This window comes from Somniosus microcephalus, chromosome 26 (genome assembly GCF_052327205.1).
Source record: "Somniosus microcephalus isolate GS21.2 chromosome 26, FLI_Smic_1.0, whole genome shotgun sequence".
NCBI lineage: Eukaryota > Metazoa > Chordata > Chondrichthyes > Squaliformes > Somniosidae > Somniosus > Somniosus microcephalus.
In genome coordinates, this window is record NC_141012.1 from 15878785 (window position 1) to 15899106 (window position 20322).

General features: G+C 43.3%; 1 protein-coding gene across 8 annotated transcripts in view; it reads left to right on the plus strand.

Moving 5' to 3' along the window:
• LOC147100324 (dixin-like) overlaps positions 1-20322 on the plus strand; it is a 151004-nt gene that overhangs the window by 87351 nt on the left and 43331 nt on the right. For all 8 annotated transcript variants that reach the window (XM_085967902.1, XM_085967897.1, XM_085967896.1 and 5 more), the window contains one exon: positions 18387-18496. In XM_085967902.1, the coding sequence (XP_085824028.1) occupies positions 18387-18496 (110 nt within the window). The remainder of the gene's footprint in view (positions 1-18386; positions 18497-20322) is intronic.

A 20322-nucleotide genomic window follows, 5' to 3' on the forward strand; every position in this document is an offset into this window, starting at 1 on the left:
TAAAGTTTCCTCTTACAGCTTTGTTATATCACTCTGGCATTTTATGTACCAAATATCTGGAAAGTATAACATTCCTTAAATCTCTTGAGGGGAAGAATTTGGGCTAAGAGGTAAAGATCAGAGCATAAAGAATATATTTTCTGAGCTAAGTAAGCAACTAGCTGAACCCTATTACTGTAAAAGTGATTTAGTGCTGTGCAAAACCAGTTACCTTAGTTACACAGCAGACTAGTGTACTAGAACATTGTAACATGGAGGGTGGCTGGGATGCTAACACAGCAAAGTCCTAATCTAGGGTGAATTGCAGAGAGGGAGTTACTGAGTAGAGTTCAGGAACTCCCTTACAAAGAGGGAAATTAGCGACCTGTTACAGCACGCCAAAGGTAGAAATAAGGAACGCGTTTGCTGTATGCTCTTTTGGCCTGGGAGTTGTGAGAGTTAGAATAAAAATGAGCTGTCAGGTTTTTTTGCAGAACAACCGGTTGTATATTTGATTTACAGTATTCATGATTTAAAAAAAATGTAACTGCAGAAATGATGCTGCAGCCCTCAAACTGTTCATGTGTTGTTTTTCTCATGAGTTAGACTTTCCTGAGGCGAGTAAAGCTTCTCTTGTTTTATTCCTTCTTTCCTAACATAGTGACCCTTTTGTGCCCTGGTAGCATCTATACTGGTAGCTGGCTGTGTCATTGTTAAGCAAAACAGCGAGCTTGCAAGGAATGCAAAATCAATAGCAGCCAATTCATTTGTTACAGCACTAACCTTTATGGCAGTAAATGTGAAACTAGGGCCAAAATCGTATGAACAATTTCAGAAATGGTTTAAAGAACGGTTCCAAACTAGGTTCAAGTTTTTAAAAAAAAAAATTAGATTCCAAATTTTCATTTCACTGGAGGGTCACTCCCACTGGAAATATTACAAATATTGACTTCTGTTTCTCTCAATTTTGTGACAAATCCATGTTTCATTCTGTAGATTACTGTTGACGATATAATAATGTTGCCCTAATACTGTGACTGGACTCCATATAACATTGACAGCATGGTATGGCATTGAGAATCATTGTAAAGCTTTCTGATGTCTGAGAGTAGCTTCCTTTGTTGTATTTTCAAAGTCTCTCCATCAATTCTCATGGACTAATACATTAGCTGTTCAATGTGGAGAAACTTGTTGAGCTAGAAATTCGTCTCGGGCGGTGGCGTAAAACGGGCGGTATCGGATCGGCCGCCTGTTATACGCAGCATCTGATATTCAGTTCATTGCATGGATCTGAATATCAGGCGCTGCGTATAATGGGCGCTGTGTATAACGGGCGCTGTGTATAACAGGCACTGTGTATAACGAGCGCTGTGTATAACGGGCACTGTGTATAACGGGCACTGTGTATAACGGGCGGCCGATCCGATATCGCCTGTTCTGTGCCACCGGCCAAGACGAATTTCTAGGCCATTGTTTTTTTTTGTCCTGGTCAATTTTCTCACCTCCCTTCCTCTCCCGAAGACACCGACTTTCTCTGGGGTACGGTTCAGAGAGTTCCAGTCATCCTCATCCAAGTGCCTGGTAATGATTTGCGAACTTGAGTGTCAGTATGTTATTCTATGATCAGGGGCATCATAGCTGAGTTCAGTCCTGTCCACATCTATTTCCACACATGTATACCTCCTGTAAGGGTCACTGGATAGCAATTAGAAGCAGAAACCTTGATTGATTGTCTCCTCCCTAACTTAGGGGCACCAAGTCCAATAGTAGGACTATTATTGCTGCACATTGACGTAAGAAAACTACTAAGCACTTGGTTTGAGTATAAAACAAGGCTTTAATCAACTGTTTCACAACCATGAGATTCTAGTTACATCACTAGTTCCTGGTTACAAAAACGTCCTGAGCAAGCTGGGCCCACGCCCGAGTATTTATACTTTCCTTGGATGGCGCCACCAGCTGGCCGCCCAGTGTTATCTCATGAGTCATTTCTACATGAATGGTAAGATTCATGACACACAGAATGGCGAGGGAAGCTGTGACCTTCCTGGTCTGTATGCCTCAGTGATTTATTGGGTAAACTTATTTTGCCATCAGAGAACTTTTATGCCCTTACTAACCTGTTCTCGCTAAAACAAATCTTGTAATGACAAACTATTAACAAAAATAGAAGTGCAGAGGCTGTTTCATTTCTCAATGTTGAAATTATTTTTTAAAAAGATTCAGCGCTTCAGGGAGAATTAAGTCACGTACTGAGGTAGACTGAAGAATATCCTTTTGCGTTGCAGTGGGTTACTGCCTCAATGTGACATGCTGCTAAGTCACCGGGTGTGGGTTTGGCCTTTTTTTTTCCCCTCGGTGTACTGAATTCCAGATTACTGAGCAGAGGCCTAGCACTTTCCCACAGGGAATGAGAAAAAAAAATCAGAGGAAGCGTCACTCCTGCTCTGCTCTCATGCACCTCCTTGCAGAGTGACTTTGGTGAAGTCCTGGCAGCAGGCTGCTTGATTGCCCCCTTGGGCACGGATACCGCGTGGCACGGGAAGAGCCAAGAAAGGGAAACAGAAGGAAATATTCTTTTATGAAGGATAGGTGTTACCTTTCAATTAAACTTCCCATGATGGGAAAGTACACAAATATCATCTATTCCCCTGCCTCATAAAGGATATCTGTCCATTGAGGCCTTTGAAAGGGGTTAAATTAATGTTGTCGTATCTCATATACTATCCTACTGTAAACAGAGTCCTGGCAGTGCTCTTATACAGGAAACTTTGGTTTATCCGGAGGTTGTATGTCCGGAAACCTCGATCTAACAGCAGAAATCAGCAGCCGTTTTGTTAGTTTTTTTTTCTTTTTCTTCTTCTCCTAGCATTTTTTTAAACAGTCAGTCTCTGGAAAGCCTCTCTGAAGCTGTTGCTAAGCTACAGAGACGCTTCCAAGGTACGGGCCGACTGTTTACAAGCTGTTGCTAAGCAACAGTGTTTGTTGTCAGATACGGAGATGAAAACCTCCATATCCTTCAACATTAGCGCTGGTCTGTCCGGAAGTTTTCATAGATCGGCATCACGCCGGTCCCGTCGGTGCCGGATATCGCGAAGTTTCCTGTACAATGCATCTGATGTCACTAAGATCCAGCTTTTCTCCTTATAGTCATTCCAGCTAGTTTCTAAGGAATATTGTATCTGCCTAATTTATTCCATGTTACAAGATTCTATTGAATTCCCAAGTGCAGAAATGTTATAAACACGCCATATTCCAAATGAAGCACTTTAGATGGCTTAACTTGTAAATGATCAAGTTATTAAGGTGTTTTGTAAACATCAGGGGTGCCTGGCAGACACGGCATTGCACTCGGGCAAGGTACAGGAAACTCTTTATTATCTGGCACCAACGGGACCGGCGTGGTGCCAGTTTATCAAAAAGTCCGGATTACAGAGAGGTATAGCAAAAGGTACGAGAGCTCCGTACACAGCAACAAATCCAGGCTTCCCTGTTGCTTAGCAACATGTGCAGGAACTCCGGCCACAGACCAAGCGTCCTTGTTGCTTAGCAACAAGTGCATGAACCCCAGTTACACGGCCACAGATCCAGGAACTGCCACTAATATGAAGTAAAACTTACCTGAACCTACTCCTGAATTTTGCCAGTTAACAGAGATTTCCGGTTATTTAGGTGCCGGTAAATCGAGAGTTTCCTGTACCACCTTGCTGCTGGCCCTGTGGGCCATGCTGCAGTAAGAATCAGGGAGGAGGGGGCAAATTAGAAAAACTTTTTTTTAAATGTATTTTTGTTACCATTTGTTCAGGGAGCTCTTACCTCTGATAATATTACTTTTAAGATTAACTTTTTCATTTAGCTTTTTTGCTTTGATCTTTAACTGACCTAACCAGACCCTTGACTACACTGTATAATAGGAATGCTGGGCCTCAGATTTAATTGTCTTATGTATATTTTAAAAGATAGCATTGAAAGTGTGGAATATTTTAGACCGTGGGAGTAAGCACATGCACCCTTGTAGTCCCGGATTATAACTTGGGTCAAAATCTGTTGAGGAAATATTCTGAAAATGCTGCAGGATTATGGTTGGGGGCCCATACTGCCTGCTGCAAATTGGTGGTGTATCTCTTAACTCCGTTCATAAAGACATAGAAATCTGAACCACCTCATTAGAAGTGGCAACAATAATGATCAACATCAGCTAAGGACAAAACGTACTAAATCCCATGCCAGCGAGTAATCCACCCTAATTAGCTTCAGGCCCCGCCCCTTCCCTTCACGAGCAAAATTCTGTTTTATCCCTGTGGTGTGAAGTAAATGAATAGTGACTGTTGTGCATTGGCTATGTTTGGCAACAGAGAAGGCAGAGCAGTAGAGAGGCAGTGCATTTGAAACGCTGGCTTCTTGAGCCAAATGTTGAAAAGAAGCTGTTTCCAATTTTGAGCAGTTGTTTCTCTACTGGACCTAAGCAAAGAGTTGTGACTGAGGTTACCGCGACTGGAGGTTCCATGAAAAGAAACAGTCATGTCTAAGAAAATGGCTCAAAATAGAAAGGGATCAAGCAAAATAGGCAGCACATTTTGAACACAAGCTGCTGGAGCTGGACGCTGGAAGAAACTGCTTCCCATTTTAAGCAGTCTTTTCAGACCGTGTTTATATTGGATATATGTGTAACAGCTGGAGACGAGTGGATAGGCACTGTGGCTAAATGAAGAGTATAACTTGTTGTGAAGCTGCAGGTCAGAGGGGACAATGGGAGGACTACAGATCAAATGGTAGGAGCTTTTAACATAAACAGAAACTGTACCATTATAGCTGCAGTGTTTTTCATCTGTCTCAATGCTCTGCTTACAAGCAACTGCCAATGTCTGTGCACTGATATTTCTGGAAAGACATTGGCAGTAATTAGAATCAGCAAAATGTTTTTAGTGTTTTGAACTTCTTCTGGAAAAAAAAAAGCTATATATTTAAAGGCACTGAGACAAAAAAATGATGATTTACCTGGGTTTTTGTTTCCTAAGACTATCTCTATCTCTATCTTATTGGAATTAACCAAATAAAATGACATGATTTGTATCTTGTCTGTAATAGTGGTGCCACTATTTATATCCAGAATCAATCAGTTTAAAAGCTTTTAAATCCTTCATCCGCATAAACCTTTACAAAGATCTGAACAAAATGTCTCTCAGGCTGCATTAACCTACATTTGGATTTGAACTGCTAGTCTCCTCCTTTTTGCGATGAATATTTCCATGCACAGGGCTAGCATTATCTAGGGCACATGAGTAATCATCCACTCCTTATTTTGTTTTTTCATATAAAAAAAACTTGAAATAGGCATGGAGTGTATTCTGCATTCATTACATTTTCACAACAAACCTATAAGGAACAGTTTGGACCTCTCTTTCCTATGTATATGTGCAGTGCCCTGCCTCTTTACCAGTACTGTGCTTTAGGGTTTGCAAGAAATGATGGCGAGATTTTTTTTTTATACAAGGAATCGTTCACTATTTGCAAATTGTTTGCTTTAAACCCTGCATCTGGGGAAAGAGTATACTGCCCTCCTGTTGAAGTTGTTTCAGCTGGCAGTCAATAGGCTGCTTTCCTACATCAATTCTTCTTTTGTCCAAACCCTTCTATTTTCCTATTACATTACTAAAAAAAAAGCAAGTCTACAGAAATCAATAATAATTTATTAGATTCATTTTGAGAATTCAGGAGACAAAACAGCTAAATCAAACTTCATCCCTTCATATTGGTTAGAACTTAGCACTCCACTGAGAGCCTTTCTGTAAATGTAGCTATTTGGAGAAGAGGGTTCAAAAAGGGAATCGCAATATCTGTTAGGCTAGGCACATGTAACGTTGTTTCCTGATTGCTTACCTCCTTATTTTTAATTTGAATTTTTAAAAATCATTTTTCTGATTGTGTTTTTTTTTAAAGGAAATTATAACACAATTAATATTAGTCTGAATAGTTGTATGATTACTAGAAATGTTCCATTCATCTCTATTCTTTGTTGTGGCTATATCTTAATGTTGATTTTTTTAATGACTTTATGCTATATAATCACATGATTATTTTAATAGCTGCAAAGATAGCCAACACAAAGAGACTAAAGCCATCAGCTGACCTTATTTGAACCAAACTCGTACTTTCCTTTGGATCTGGTGCCAGTATCTGTGTCCTAACTTCAGTTTCTGTGGGTTAGCTGTTAACTTCTGACACATGTAATTATGAATATATTCATCTGCATGGGAGGGTGGTTGGCGGGGGGGCTAGAAAGTGGTCGGGAAACCCAGGAGAACGGGTTTCCCGCAGGCACTGCCGAATTTAATGGCAGCGCCTGATTAGCAATTGAAAGCTCTGCTTCCCGCCCGAAGCCAACCAGATGTCGAGGCTGGCTGCAGGCGGGTAGGCCTGTGGTACTAGGCCGCAGCGAAGAGAGAGGAAGGGATCGGGGGTTGGGGGGGGGGGGGGCGGTGGTCGGGGCCAGAGCTCCGGGGCCGGAGGAGCATCGGGAGTGGGGGGAGGGGGGGGTCGAGAGCCAGAGGATGATCAGTGGCTGGAGGAGCATCGGAGGTGGGGGTTGGCCGGGAGCCGGAGGACGACCGGTGGCTGGAGAAGCATTGGGGGGTGCTGGTTGGGGGCCGGAGGAGCATCAGGTCTGGAGGGGGGAGGTTGGAGGCCGAATGGGAGGATTGCAGGCATCAGGGAGGGAGATTGGAGGCCTCGGTGGGGGTGGGAGGGAGGTCGGAGGCGGTGGGGGGGGTGGGGGGTGAGAGGTTGGAGGCCTCGGCGAGGAGATTGCGGGGGCGGTGGGTGGATCAGAGGCCTTGCGGTGGGTGGGGGGGCGGTGGGGATGAGAGGTCGGAGGCCTCGCGGGGGATGGGGGTGGTGAGGCAGGGACGCTGGATCCAGGAGGTAAGTGGAAAGGCACTTACCTCCTGGATCTAGCAGTCCTCGCCTTTTAGCTGGCGGGTTCAATGAGGCCCAGGAAACTCGACCAGCCAGAGTTAAATTTGTAATGGTGGATCACCATGAGGCACGCCAGCCTTAGTATAATATTTAAATAGATGATCCGCCTTCTGGGAGCGGTTTGGCTGCCCGCACCCCCATCCCGCCTCCAATAAGACTGGAAGTGGGCAGGTTGGGGTCGAGATTCAGTTTTTTAACTCTTTAACCTCCCTCCCGATGCCAACCCATCCGTTTTTTGGGGTTAAAATTCCCCTCTTTATTTCTGCAGCTTCTCGGTTTTTCTTTTTCTCAGCCTCATGCTTTTCTTTTTGCATATTGACCATTCAAAGCAATGTCACATAAATAACATAACATTTTTAAACAGTCCATAAATAGAATACCACATGTTGGGACAGGATAAATATTTCATGCATGACTCACATAGTTAATTGATTCATGACATAAGGGATAATATGCCTCTTCAAGTATTTTCTTTATTGAACTCAAAAGCACGCAGTATCTGCTTGCTCATTTATGTATTTCTTTCCTGTTTATTCCCACACTGAGTCCCTCGCTTCTTTCATCATTCACTCAGATGCAGACAGGACTATTTGAGGTGTGACCTCCTCTGACCGGCTGGTCAGAGAGGCTCTTCTGCCCTTCTGTTTTCTCTTCCCTTCCCGCTCCCCAAACCTCGACCTCAATTGAGTACTCTGTTTCCACACAATGCTCCATTCAGCAATCTCACTGAGAACTTTTAATGATCACTGAACGATGGCCAGAAAATTATCTCATGTAAAGATTTTTGGATGAGACGTTAAACCGAGGCCCCGTCTGCTCTCTCAGGTGGACGTAAAAGATTCCCATGGCACTCTTTCAAAGAAGAGCAGGGGAGTTATCCCCGGTGTCCTGGCCAATATCTATCCCTCAATCAACATCACTAAAAAACGATTATAACATTGCTGTTTGTGGGAGCTTGCTGTGCACAAATTGGTTGCCGCGTTTCCTACATTACAACAGTGACTACACTTCAGAAAGTACTTCATTGGCTGTGAAGCGCTTTGGGACGTCTGGTGGTCATGAAAGGCGCTATATAAATGCAAGTCTCTTTCTAAAAATTAAAATATATTGCTGTGGAATACAGTTGACTGAAGAGGATGATATTCAAATGCAATTTGTTTTAATGTTTATTTGAATAATATAAACTGTCATGAAGTAAGTGCGTGATTCAAAATATCCAAAGGCAAATGCCGTCCAGGACTTGAAGCAATTTTATCAGATGCAGAGAAGCATTAACAAGCCTACTTTTTCTTTCTTCCTTGAAGCCTCCTTCTCAATCAACCGTGCTAAGATTAGATTCCATGGTTGATGGCAATCCTCCAGTGCTTCCCACCCAAGGGGTAATTCCTTTTGTGTAAGCATAAACAGTGTGTGTGTGATGAGCTATTTAACCTTGAGAACCATCACATTTGATACCCAAGCAGATTCTTACCCGATGTCCCCACAAGCACACTTCACACAACTTGGAAACGAAAATTAGGAAAGGTGCATAGCAGACGGCCAATCCAATGTTGCCCGCTATCACCAAAAGTTAAAATTACCCCCGTATGTTTTTATTCACAAATGCGCCATTTTGAGTCAATGGGGGAGAAATTCAACTTGCTCTTGTTTCCGGCGGGAAATCAGTAGTGCGTTCTGAATGCGTGCCCTAAGATGTCGGCGAGAGGCCCGAGCCAAATTGGACATCAGGCCTTATATATATAAACGGATCGTTCTGTCTGTCTGTCTATCTGTCTGCCTGTCCTTCTGTCTGTCTGTCCTCACGTGTGCGTCTGTCCGGCTATGCGCTCAAAAGTTATAGAGCGTACCTACGCGCGCGTGCCGTCACGATTGACCAATCCTACAGTACAGTCCCCTGATGGTTGGCCAATCGGTGTGTGTGTGTGGGCGGGACTAATCGTTTTCATCTCAGGGATGTGGCAGCCATTGTTTCACTGCTTCCAGCTCAAACTACTTTGATCATCCAGCTTTGAAAAAGTTAGTATCTCTTTTAAAAATAACATAAGATTTACCAAAAACGTTTTATAAGTACTTTCACTTTCATCTTTCAAGGTATTAAAAGGTAGAAATGTTGCCCGGCAGCAGATTGAGAGAGGGACACAGACAGGGCCCAAAAGCCTGGGACTCGATTTAAAATGTTGCCCGGCAGCAGATTCACAGAGGGACACAGAGAGGCCCCAAAGCCTCACACTCGATTTAAACCGCCCGGCCCAAAACAGCCCTGGCAAAGCCGGGCTCCCCCAGCTAGTATTTCAATAAAACAGGTGGGCTGCGATTGCCAATTGGCCATTCATGCAGCTTGCTGGTCAGTGCCTTGTGTATTCCGGCCAGCTCCGCACTGAACCAGCCCGCAAATAGGCCCTGGGAGGGAGGCGAAGCGGGAGTGTGGTGAGCGGGTGTGGGTAAGCCCAGGCGCAGCGGGCCGCTGTATTTTTGTGGAGCCAGGAGGAGCATGAGGTGCCTAACGACTATTTCAGGCAAGCACACTACACACCTGGAAGTTATCAGTTTCCAATTTGGCAGCTGGCACACGTCGTGGGGGTGGTGGAGGGTGGGGGGGGGGGTGGTGGGTGTGGAGATCAGCGCGGTAGATCGCGACCTAAAATTGGTCCCTCCAACATTAATTTTACGAGCAAAAGGTTGGGTGCAACGATGTTGAATATTTCCCCCAATATCTTGAATTTAATAGTCAATGAATTTAAAACTAGTACAGTGAACTTCTTTTTCTAATCCTATTTGAAGTTTTATGGCAAAGTAGAAATGCTTCTCCAGAAAAGGAAGGAGATTTTGCAGATAAGGCATCCTGGGGCACTTCACTGTACATCCTGGTTGGTTACAGAGCAACATTGGCAAAAAGCTTGGGAACAGCTTGAATACTTGCTGCGTTGACCAGACTGGCACATGGTGCATGGTACATAAAGGATGATTGAGGCAGGAGGGGAAATGTAGATTTAAAATATATAAAATGGACTCTTGAGAAGTAGTTTGCTCTTCCCCACAGGTTATAATATCAAGGGTTGAATGTAATGCAATCTCTTTCCTTCATTTTAGGATTTCATTGTTTTTTCAGAGATATCAGATTCCAGGGTTATTACGTAGATGTTTCTTCTGTATTTCTGTATAGCTGAACTGCACTCTGCAGGGGCTCTGGCAGCCAGACTGAGGTTGCTATTTCGTACCCAGACCTACACACACTCAGATTAGTTCATTGAAAACGCGAGACATTTGTTAAATGGGTCACTGAACATGACAGATTTTCCTGTTGTTGGGGAGGCTGGCATCACAAAGGGTTTTCAGCTAGACCTCCGGAGTTTTGTTACTGCTCGAAAAAGGCAGCTTTTGGTAAACTTGCTTTGCATCACAAAAAGACCTCTATGACATCATCATCAAAGTATTGGCCAGAAGCCAGTTAGTTTCTGATTTGCTGTTCAAGCAGTCTTTCTTAAAAGAAAAGCTCTGATGGGGAACTATGTGCCTTGGACTCTGCGAGAAAGAGATTGCATTACTGCAGTTGTCTATCCAAAGCTGGCAGTTTTAAAAACATTCCTTTTACAAATTCAGATTATTGTATTTTCTGCTGCACTTGGTTTCAAAGGTGGTTCCAACATAGCTGATTTGGTGCTCATCAAGGAATGAAATACCCACCTAGGTTCAATTTCAAGTCCAACATGCCATAATGGATGAATTTCCCTCTATTCTGCCTCAAAAATATACCTTAACATCAGCCTCAAAGGAGCAGGTTTTATCTACTGCACCAGCATGCTATTTCCCACACCAGTCCCTCCTGTGTAGCCTTTCTGAGTAACATCGTTAATTAGTGTTGAATTACAGACAGTGTTGCTTGGTGGTCTTGTGCTGATTAAGAACTCGGTAGAAACTGCTGAATTTAATTTCACAGCCAGTAGAGAGGACACTTTAATGTGATCAGTCTGATTTAAGTACAGATCATAGTGGTGAAATGACAGTATCCGATCCTAGTCTAATAATATTAAACCAATGCAGACCATTTTGAGCCAGTTGGACGCCCGCCCCGCATACACACAAATGGTTTATACTTGTGTCCACTGATCTTTTATAATTGGCTCCAAATTTCTATCTATTTTTGAAATAATCTTAATGTCACTTTTGCAAAAGAATTAGCTAACTCACCCGTTTAGAAGTGCAGTATAAAATAAAAAGTTAATTTATCCCTTTTTTTAAAAATGGGTGCCTCAATCATTAGCCCATTCTTCCTCCCATCCCATACTCTTCACATTCATACTATGCCAGTGAGTAATGTGGGAAAAGAGAATTATTGACCCGTAATTTGCGGTCAGCGGCGAAGCGATGGCGATCGTTGCTGACCTCGAAGAAAGCTGCCCGTGATCCCTGTGGTGAAAACTTTAACTTCCTCGACGTGTAATTGATTGTAGTATTGTCAATAGGGGATTCCTAGCATAGAGCAGCAGTCATCAAGCTGTCTAAGCAACCAATCACATTGAAGAATTCTCACAGACAGCAAACCAGGAAATAAAAAGCACTGATTATCTGCACTTTTAAAAAATATTACAGAGAATGAAATAAAGATTGAGACATACACATGGGTTTAAGGTAAAAGCTGAAATATCATGAACAAACTTATTTTTTTTAAACCTAGTAATTGTTATTATAATGGAGAATTTTGACATTCCACAAATATAAAATTAGTTTTTCAGGGCCAGAATGGTTATTTAAACCCAGTTACGCCTATTCCAATGAGGCTTAACATTTAATGGGGTGTTTAACAGCGATATTAGCACGGAAAGCCTAAGTTTTCGTCAGTTCCACTGATTTGACTGATTGCCGGTTACGGACTGGGGGCAGGGTAGTGGGGGGCGTGGGGGACACAGCACAGCCAGTGTCGGAACAGTGAATGACTGACTGCACTTTCAGGATTTCCACATTTAGTTGCGCATGCGCTAAATCCCGAAGTTACAGTCAGTTTCAGAGGGGTAATGACGGCGAACACTGACAGTTCACCGTCATTACCCACCGCAAAATCCGGACCATTCTCGCACACAGAATCTTTGCATCCTATAACAGACAATGAAACTGGCAAACTTCCCTAAATCACTAACATCTACAACACAACACAACATAACTTTGACCCAGAATGAGTTTTGAATTTTGCTCTGTTGGTTGAGAATCTATTTTATCCTTTTCTGTTCTTTACACTTTTGGAATAGCTGCAAGATTTCTAACCCTCTACAAATCACGACTTGGGTTCAGTAAGATCCTTTAAATATCGTTCTGCAATATTGGAGGAATCTTAATTTAGGTTTCTATTTCGGATACTGACTCATCTGCTGTGCATTTCCTGAATGTTCTCTTCTACCATAAGTCTGTTGCGCTGTGAGAGAGCATTGTCCATTAGCCAGCTCCCCATGTTTACATTGTAAAAACCTCTTCCTTATCCCAGTGGCAGAATGTTTGTGGTGTTGCTCCTGGGACAAAGGAGCCTGTTTTAGCAGCAGAAACATGGGGAGCCAGCTCAAAGATGCCGGTGTCCTGAGTGCTTCAATGTTGTCAGCTATTCTATCCAAAAAGTGGATGTGGAAAAAGAAAAAAGATCCATTGAATTATAAGGCAATTACAAGTGAGTTAAAATGTGGAAGCAAGTCAGTAGTTAAAGCTTTGGAGCTGGATTCTCAACCAAGGGGGCAAAATTCAAATCTCATTCTGGATTGAAGTTATGTTGTGTTAGATATGTTAATCATTTAAGGAAGTTTGTCACTTTCATTTTATGTTGGAAAGCTCTGTGTGAGAGAATAATTCCTTTTCCCACATCACTCAGGAATGTCTTAGACTGCATCCAGTGAGACGCTAAGAGGTCACACCTCCCAAATAAAGAAGTTGGCATGGAAACAAAGGGAGAGTGGGGAGAATTACAAGAGATTTAAATTAAATTTATAATGTTGTCATATTTTGTCCACTTTTAGCAATTTCTTTTTCCCATAGGCAAAAGTTTGAATTTGTAGGAAATGCCAAAAATCAATTCCACACTGATACCAATTGTGATATCGGTCTAAAATTAATTACTGATATGGTTTCAAATCCCATTTCATTGTTAACACAAGTATTTTAAAAATGAGGCAATTTTTGCATGTTTATATGGGTATTTAGAGCCTAGCCTGTTGCATCTATTTTCTGCCACTAAAAATAAAGCAAATTTTGTACAGATCTTTTTTTTTCCCTTCCCTCTCTTCCCCATTTTTCACTTTTCTACCCTCTTTTAGGTAGCCCTGTTTCAAACAATGTGCCTTTCTAAGGGGCCTGACATGCACATGGAGCTTTATTAATGCCTCTGTCTTACTGGTCCTTAATATGCAGCATGGGCCTTAGTCGACTTGCCCTTCAATTTTCCATATCTGTGTGTAAGAACGTAAGAAAGCTTGAATGAAAAGAAATCATTCAACCCATCACACTTACTCCTTACGCAGTCCATGCATGAACACCTCAATAATAAATGCCACCTCGTCCCCATCGAGGATCATTGTTGGGAACTTTCAGTGTGGGGAATTGTAGCTCTGAACATGCTACACCTATAGGCTGCTTTTTAAAATTGTATTTCATACAAATCAGATTTTTTTTGGCAATTTTTAAAGGAGCAATGATTATACTCATTAAATTATTTTTATCATAAACCATGTTGAAAATTATCAGACAGATTTTAGTCAGAAAACTAAAGCTTGTAATTTAAAACTGTAAACTAGCAATAAAATAAAAGTGAACTTTAACCTATTTTTTTTTAAATTGCAAATTCCAGTACTTTCCTCAAACAGAATCCTCTGCCAAAGTTCTAAACCATGTGGTGCTGTGCTGAAGAGAAAGCCACCTTGTAACATTGCGGTTTTTACCGTTTGTGTTGTAAAACTTTTCCACAGAATCTTGGCACATAAACAAGAGGGTTTTTTTTTGTGAGCGACAATATCTGTGGAAAATCTTATAGTACCGCTATAAAGTAGTGGCCAATCATAGCAAATAACTGTTTGCATGAAGAAGGGCTGATGCAATGTCACAAATTGCTGGATTAAAAATATTTGACAATTACATTTTTTTTTAAATTCCCGATATGTGGTCATGCTGGTAAGGCTGTCATTTATTGCCCATCCCTAGCTGCCCTGAAAAGATTGTGGTGGATCTTCTTTTTAAGCAATTTGTGGTTTGACACAACTGAGTGGCTTACTAGGCCACTTTAGAAGGGAGTTAAGAGTCAACAACGTGGCTGTGGGACTGGAGTCACATATAAGCCAGATCGGGTGCGGTCAGCAGGTTTACATCCATAAAGGACATTAATGAACCAGTGGGTTTTTTATGACAATCCAACAGCTTCAATCCAGCAGCTTCGTGATCACTTTTACTGATACCCACTTTTTGGGCTGGATTTTACCAGCCCCGAGGAGGCGGGACTGCTGGGAAAGTGGCAGAATTTGGGGGCGGGTGGCAAACCCACCCCCAACCCGCCTCCGTTCCCTCTTGCCAGGAGGCGGGAAGCCATCTCGCCCCGGGTCCCGTCTCCTTGGAGGCGGGAAGGGATTAAAGCCCATTAGCTGCCTGTTAACAGGTAGTTAACAGGCAGAAAATAGGATTATCCCCAATTTTTCGTCCTGAAGTGCAGGCTTCCCGACCTGGGGAAACCCCGCCAGGGTGTAGGAGGCGAGTAGGAGGTCTGCGAGGGTCGGAGGGGTCTGAAAGTGCGATGTACAGGTGAGTGATGGGTGCAAGTGTGGAGTGGTAAGTATGTGAGGCGAGTGTAAAGTGTTAGAAAATGTTAACTTACCTTCGTTTCTGCCTACAGCCTTCAGCCGCTGGGGAGCCGGAGTCCCCGACATCTCCGTTGTAGAGATCACAGACTGGCTGGTGCACCCTCTGATACAACAGCCAGCTGATTTCTGCAAAGTAGAATGGTTTGATGAGTCCTGAACACAAGAGCTCATCAAACTACACAGAATGTCAGTGACAGCGTCACAGAGCTGTCAAACGATGACGTTTCTTCTTTCAAAAATTCTTGACAGATGACACGTCATACGTTGACATGCTCTGTCACTGACTTCCCCCTAATTGGCCTGCTGAGCCTGCCGGGCGGGCTCAACAAGGTCAATCGGGAAAATCCCGCTGGGTAGCCAGAAGGCGGGACTGAAACCCAGCAAACAGCAGTCCTGCCTCCAACACATCTCCATTCATAAAATCCAGCCTTTTATTTCCAGATTTAAAAAAAACTGAATTAAAATTCTCAAACTGTCATGGTGGGATTCTGTTCTCTGGATTATTAGTTCGGGCCTTGTATTACTAGTCCAGTAACCACTGCACTACATTAAAGAGCAATTCCCTCTTGAGTGTTCTCTTTACCAATTTTGTCCAATTGTCCCCTTTTGAAAGTATTGACTCCTCATGGGGCATGGTTGCACAGATTCTTTTTGCAGTCTGATACCCCTTCAATGTGTGTGAGCCTAGATAATGAGTGTCTGCATGTTCTGTCTTGTGGAGTATCACACAGAGCTTGTCCTCATCTTCATACATAATTCATTTTCCAGCAGCAATCACTGGATAATGACCAGAAGTAGGGACTCTAGCTGATTTTACCCACCCTAACCTAGGATAAATTGCCTCCTCGGTTGAGATCCGTTCACTCGGCACAGACCAGAGATGGAAACTGGGACCTTCTGGTTTTTATAGATGAGGTACCTGCTGCTTTTACCAACTGACTAATTAGGGGAGCTCCCCTTTAAGATTTTAAGGCATGATGAGGTGAAGACTTGATTTTGACCTCCAAAAAAGATGTGCAAAGTATTAGAATCTTTAAAGATCAGAAAGCAAGTGACAAAATTGACTGTTAGAGGGGTGGTTAATGAGACTGAAGAAAAAAAAAGAGAGAAATTGAAGCAGAAGAGTGTGTGAATGGCGGAGCAGGCTCGAAGGGCTGAATGGCCTACTCCTGCTCCTATCTTCTATGTTTCTATGTGAGTTGATATTTCAGCATTGCATCTAAACAGAGCGAGAGAAACCTTGACGTTTTGTTACATCTATCATTTTAAGCCTGTATTTTTGACCTAATTACAATCCCTGGACAAACAGTCTAGTACAGGACAGAAGTTGAGTTGGCTGCTGCTACTTGCTGACTTCTCTATTTTGTCTTCACACAGCTATGTTATTCCCTGAAATGCTCGGTGAGTTATTCCTGTGAGTAGCTCAGCCATGTAGACCAGGAAGATCACAGGGTTGGCCCCCCACCCCAGTCTGTGCTGAGTTAATTGACCTTAACCAGGGAAGTAATAGCAGCCTTAGAATTAACCTCAGTGACTCTGAGTGAAGGAGGGGGAAATTTTGGCCGGGTTCCTGCGGCTGATTGATATCTATAATCCGTGCTGAAAGTGCACGTGTGGATGTCAGGTGAGGACAGAACTGCGCTTGGCTGTATTGCCCCTCCCCCGGCCTCCCCTATGATGAAATAGCCTACTGACTCAATGCCAAATCTCACAAATAAATAACTGCCATTTGAGCAAGGAACTGCAGAGTGACTAGTTCCTGTGGAACTACACTGTATTGAAGAATCGGTGCCTTTGATGTTGTTGGGGTGGGGAGAAAATTGGTGAGGAAGAAAAATTAAAACTACCATATTGAGTTTGGTAAACGTTATTTTTGGGCTTTTCTTTCCCCTTTTTACATTTATAAGATTATCCCCAGATTCTTTCATTTAAATAGATGTTGCCATCTCTTCTGATGCTCAGTGGATAAATGTATAATGTGGTGTTTCACTGAGCTAGACTGGGATGAGCCTGGGTTTGATGACTGGGCTGTGTTGTGTTAGTATATCTCAGCTGAGAGAGGGCTGGGGCAAATCACGGAGCCCACACATGGACGTTGGGTGAGTGTTGGGTCAGCCTCAACTGTGCTGTTCGCATGAACAAATAGCCGACTGGCACTCATTCTGTGGCCTTACATAAGAAAAATGGCCCCTGAATGAAGTACTGCTGGTGCTAGTGGAACTATACCTTAGCATGAGAGGCGGGAAAAGGGAGAGAAATGAGTGAAAGTAGGTCTGTGGCCTTTTTAAGGGGGAGGGATGTTAATAGTTCCTGGAACAATGTATAATAAAAGTGTGATTATGACAGTGAAAAATACGTTTCAAATAAATATATTTCTGACATTTTTAGCAGCAAATAAAATCCTAAAAAAATTAAAATGGAGAGATTCTTGATCTAACAGGGAGCAGAGATGTGGGGGGTGATATTCCCACCCCTGGGGAGGTGGGTATGGAGGCGGGACTGCCGGGAAAATGGCGAAATCTAGGAGCAGGTACCCATCCTGCCCCCAATCCACCTCCGTGCTATCTTCCCAGGAGGTGGGTACCCGACCCGCGCCGGGTCCCGTCTCCTCGAGGTGGGAAGGGGATTAGTGTAAATTAACTGCCTGTTACCAGGTAGTTAACAGGCAATCTTTTTTGGCTAATCCCTATTTTGAGCCCTAATGTGTGGGCTTCCTGACGGTGCTGAACCTCGCTAGAGTCAGCGAGGCGAGCCGTGGGTCTTTGGGGGTCGGAGGGGCTGAAATGTCTGGTGTGCAGGTGAGTGATGAGTGCAAGTGTGGAGAGGTAAGTGTGTGAGGTGAGTCTAAAGTGTTGTAATAAGATTACTTACCTTTGCTTCTTCCTCCAGGCTTCATGCCTTTAGGTTGCGGAGCTGCCTCATCTCACTGGCAGAGAAAGCAGAATGGCCGCTGCATTCTTAAATGCAGCAACCTTCTGCTTTCTGCTCAGGAAAGCTTTCTAAGTGAGCCTGTGTCCAATGTCTCAACTTAGAAGACAGATTGTCAGTGTTTGACAGCTTCACAGAGCTGTCAAACGATGACAATTCATCTGTCAGAAAATCGCTGACGTCATCTGTCACTGGCTTTCCCTTAATTGGCCGGCTAAGCCCGCTTGGCGGGCTTAACAAGGCCAATCAAGGGAAAATAGCGTGGGTTGGCCAGATGGCGATGGAGGCGGGACTAAAACCCGACGAGCAGCTTTCCTGCCTCCATCACGTCCCCATTGATAAAATCACCCCCCTGGTTTCAATATAGTCTTGAAATTAAGCAGAAAGAAGGTGGCATTGGTCTCACAGATGTTGGTTTAGTACCCTATATAGACCTCAATAATGAGATAAGCTCGACGGATTCCACCCGTGTATTATTGTATCTTGGTACACTTGATTGATGTTCAAATCCTGCTATCTTATAACACAAATTACTAAATCCAGTGTGAAGTTTTATAATTTTAAGTGGATTATTATGTCACTTTTCCACGTTAATCAACAGCAGTAGTAGACGTGGTTACAATTTCTCTTGCAGCTAAAGAATAAAATAGTGTCTTCAAGAGCTTTGACTCTTTTTTTCAGTGTCAGTTCAGAGAGTCCACCAAACAGTGCAAAGCCAGAGTCTATTACAAGCCAACTGGATGAAGGATTGGAATTATCTTCCCAAAAAGAGGAATGGGAATCCAGGCCTGGTAAGTTGAACATCTAACCTGCAAGCCTACACTCACGACAGAATATCTTGAAGTAGAAGTTAATGTTCAGCACTACCCAGTCTGAAGAATTTCTGTGTGCCAAATTGGGATTATACATGTGGAGTTAGAAATTCACCTTGGGCAGCAGTTCTCAACTGGTAATGTCACATTGACCGCCTGCGATACGCCCTGCTCGAAGTCAATGGAACTGGACATAGGGCGGGGTGTGTATAACGCGTAACTTATGTGATGCCGCTCATTTTACGTTACCGCCCAAGAAAAATTTCTAATTCAAAGAAACATAGAAGATAGGAGCAGGAGTAGGCCATTCGGCCCCTCGAGCCTGTTCCGCCATTTAATGAGATCATGGCTGATCATCCAAATTCAGTACCCTGTCCCTGCTTTCTCCCCATATCCCTTGATCCCTTTAGCCTTAAGAAACATATCTAACTCCTTGAATATATTTAATAAGTTGGCCTCAAGTGCCTTCTGTGGTAGAGAATTCCACAGGTTCACCACTCTCTGGGTGAAGAAATTCCTCCTCATCTCAGTCCTAAATGGCTTACCCCTTATCCTTAGACTGTGACCCCTGGTTCTAGACTCCCCCGCCATCGGGAACATCCTTCCTGCATCTAGTTTGACTTGTCCTGTTAGAATTTTATAAATTTCAATGAGATCCCCTCTCATTCTTCTAATCTCTAGCGAATATAAGCCCAATCGTCCCAATCTCTCCTCATACGTCATTCCTGCCATCACAGGTATCAGTCTGGTGAATCTTCGCTGCACTCCCTCCATGGCAAGAACATCCTTCCTCAGATAAGGCGACCAAAACTGCACACAATACTCAAGGTGTGGTCTCACCAAGGCCCTGTACAACTGCACCAATACATCATTGCTCCTGTACTCGAATCCTCTCGCTATGAAGGCCGACATACCATTTGCCTTCTTAACCGCCTGCTGCACCTGCATGCTTACCTTCAGCAACTGGTGCACAAGGACACCCAGGTCTCATTGCACTTCCCCTTTTCCCAATCTATTGCCGTTCAGATAATAATCTGTCTTCTTGTTTTTGCCACTAAAGTGGATAACCTTGCATTTATCCACATTATATTGCATCTGCCATGCATCTGCCCAATCACCCAACCTGTCCAAATCATACTGGAGTTTCTCTGCATCCTCCTCACAGCACACACGCCCACCCAGCTTTGTGTCGTCTGCAAACTTGGAGATATTACATCTAGTTCCCTCATCTAGATCATTTATATATATTGTGAATAGCTGGGGTCCTAGGACCGATCCCTGCGGTACCCCACTAGTCACTGTCTGCCACTCGGAAAAAGAGCCGCTTATTCCAACTCTTTGCTTCCTGTCTGCCAACCAGTTCTCTCTCCAAGTCAGTACCTTGCCCCCAACCCCATGTGCCTTAACTTTACATGCTAATCTCTTATACGGGACCTTATCGAAAGCCTTCTGAAAGTCCAAATACACCACATCAACTGGTTCTCCCTTATCTATTCTACCAGTTACATCCTCAAAAAATTCCAGTAGATTAGTCAAGCACGATTTACCTTTTGTAAATCCATGTTGACTTTGTCCGATCCTGTCACTGTTTTCCAAGTGCTCTGCTATTACATCTTTTATAATGGACTCTAGCATTTTCCCCACTACCGATGTCAGGCTTACTGGTCTGTAATTCCCCGTTTTCTCTGTACCACCTTTTTTAAATAGTGGGGTTACATTAGCTACCCTCCAATCCATGGGAACTATTCCAGAGTCTATAGAATTTTGGAAGATGACCAGCAATGCATCTACTATTTCTAGGGCCA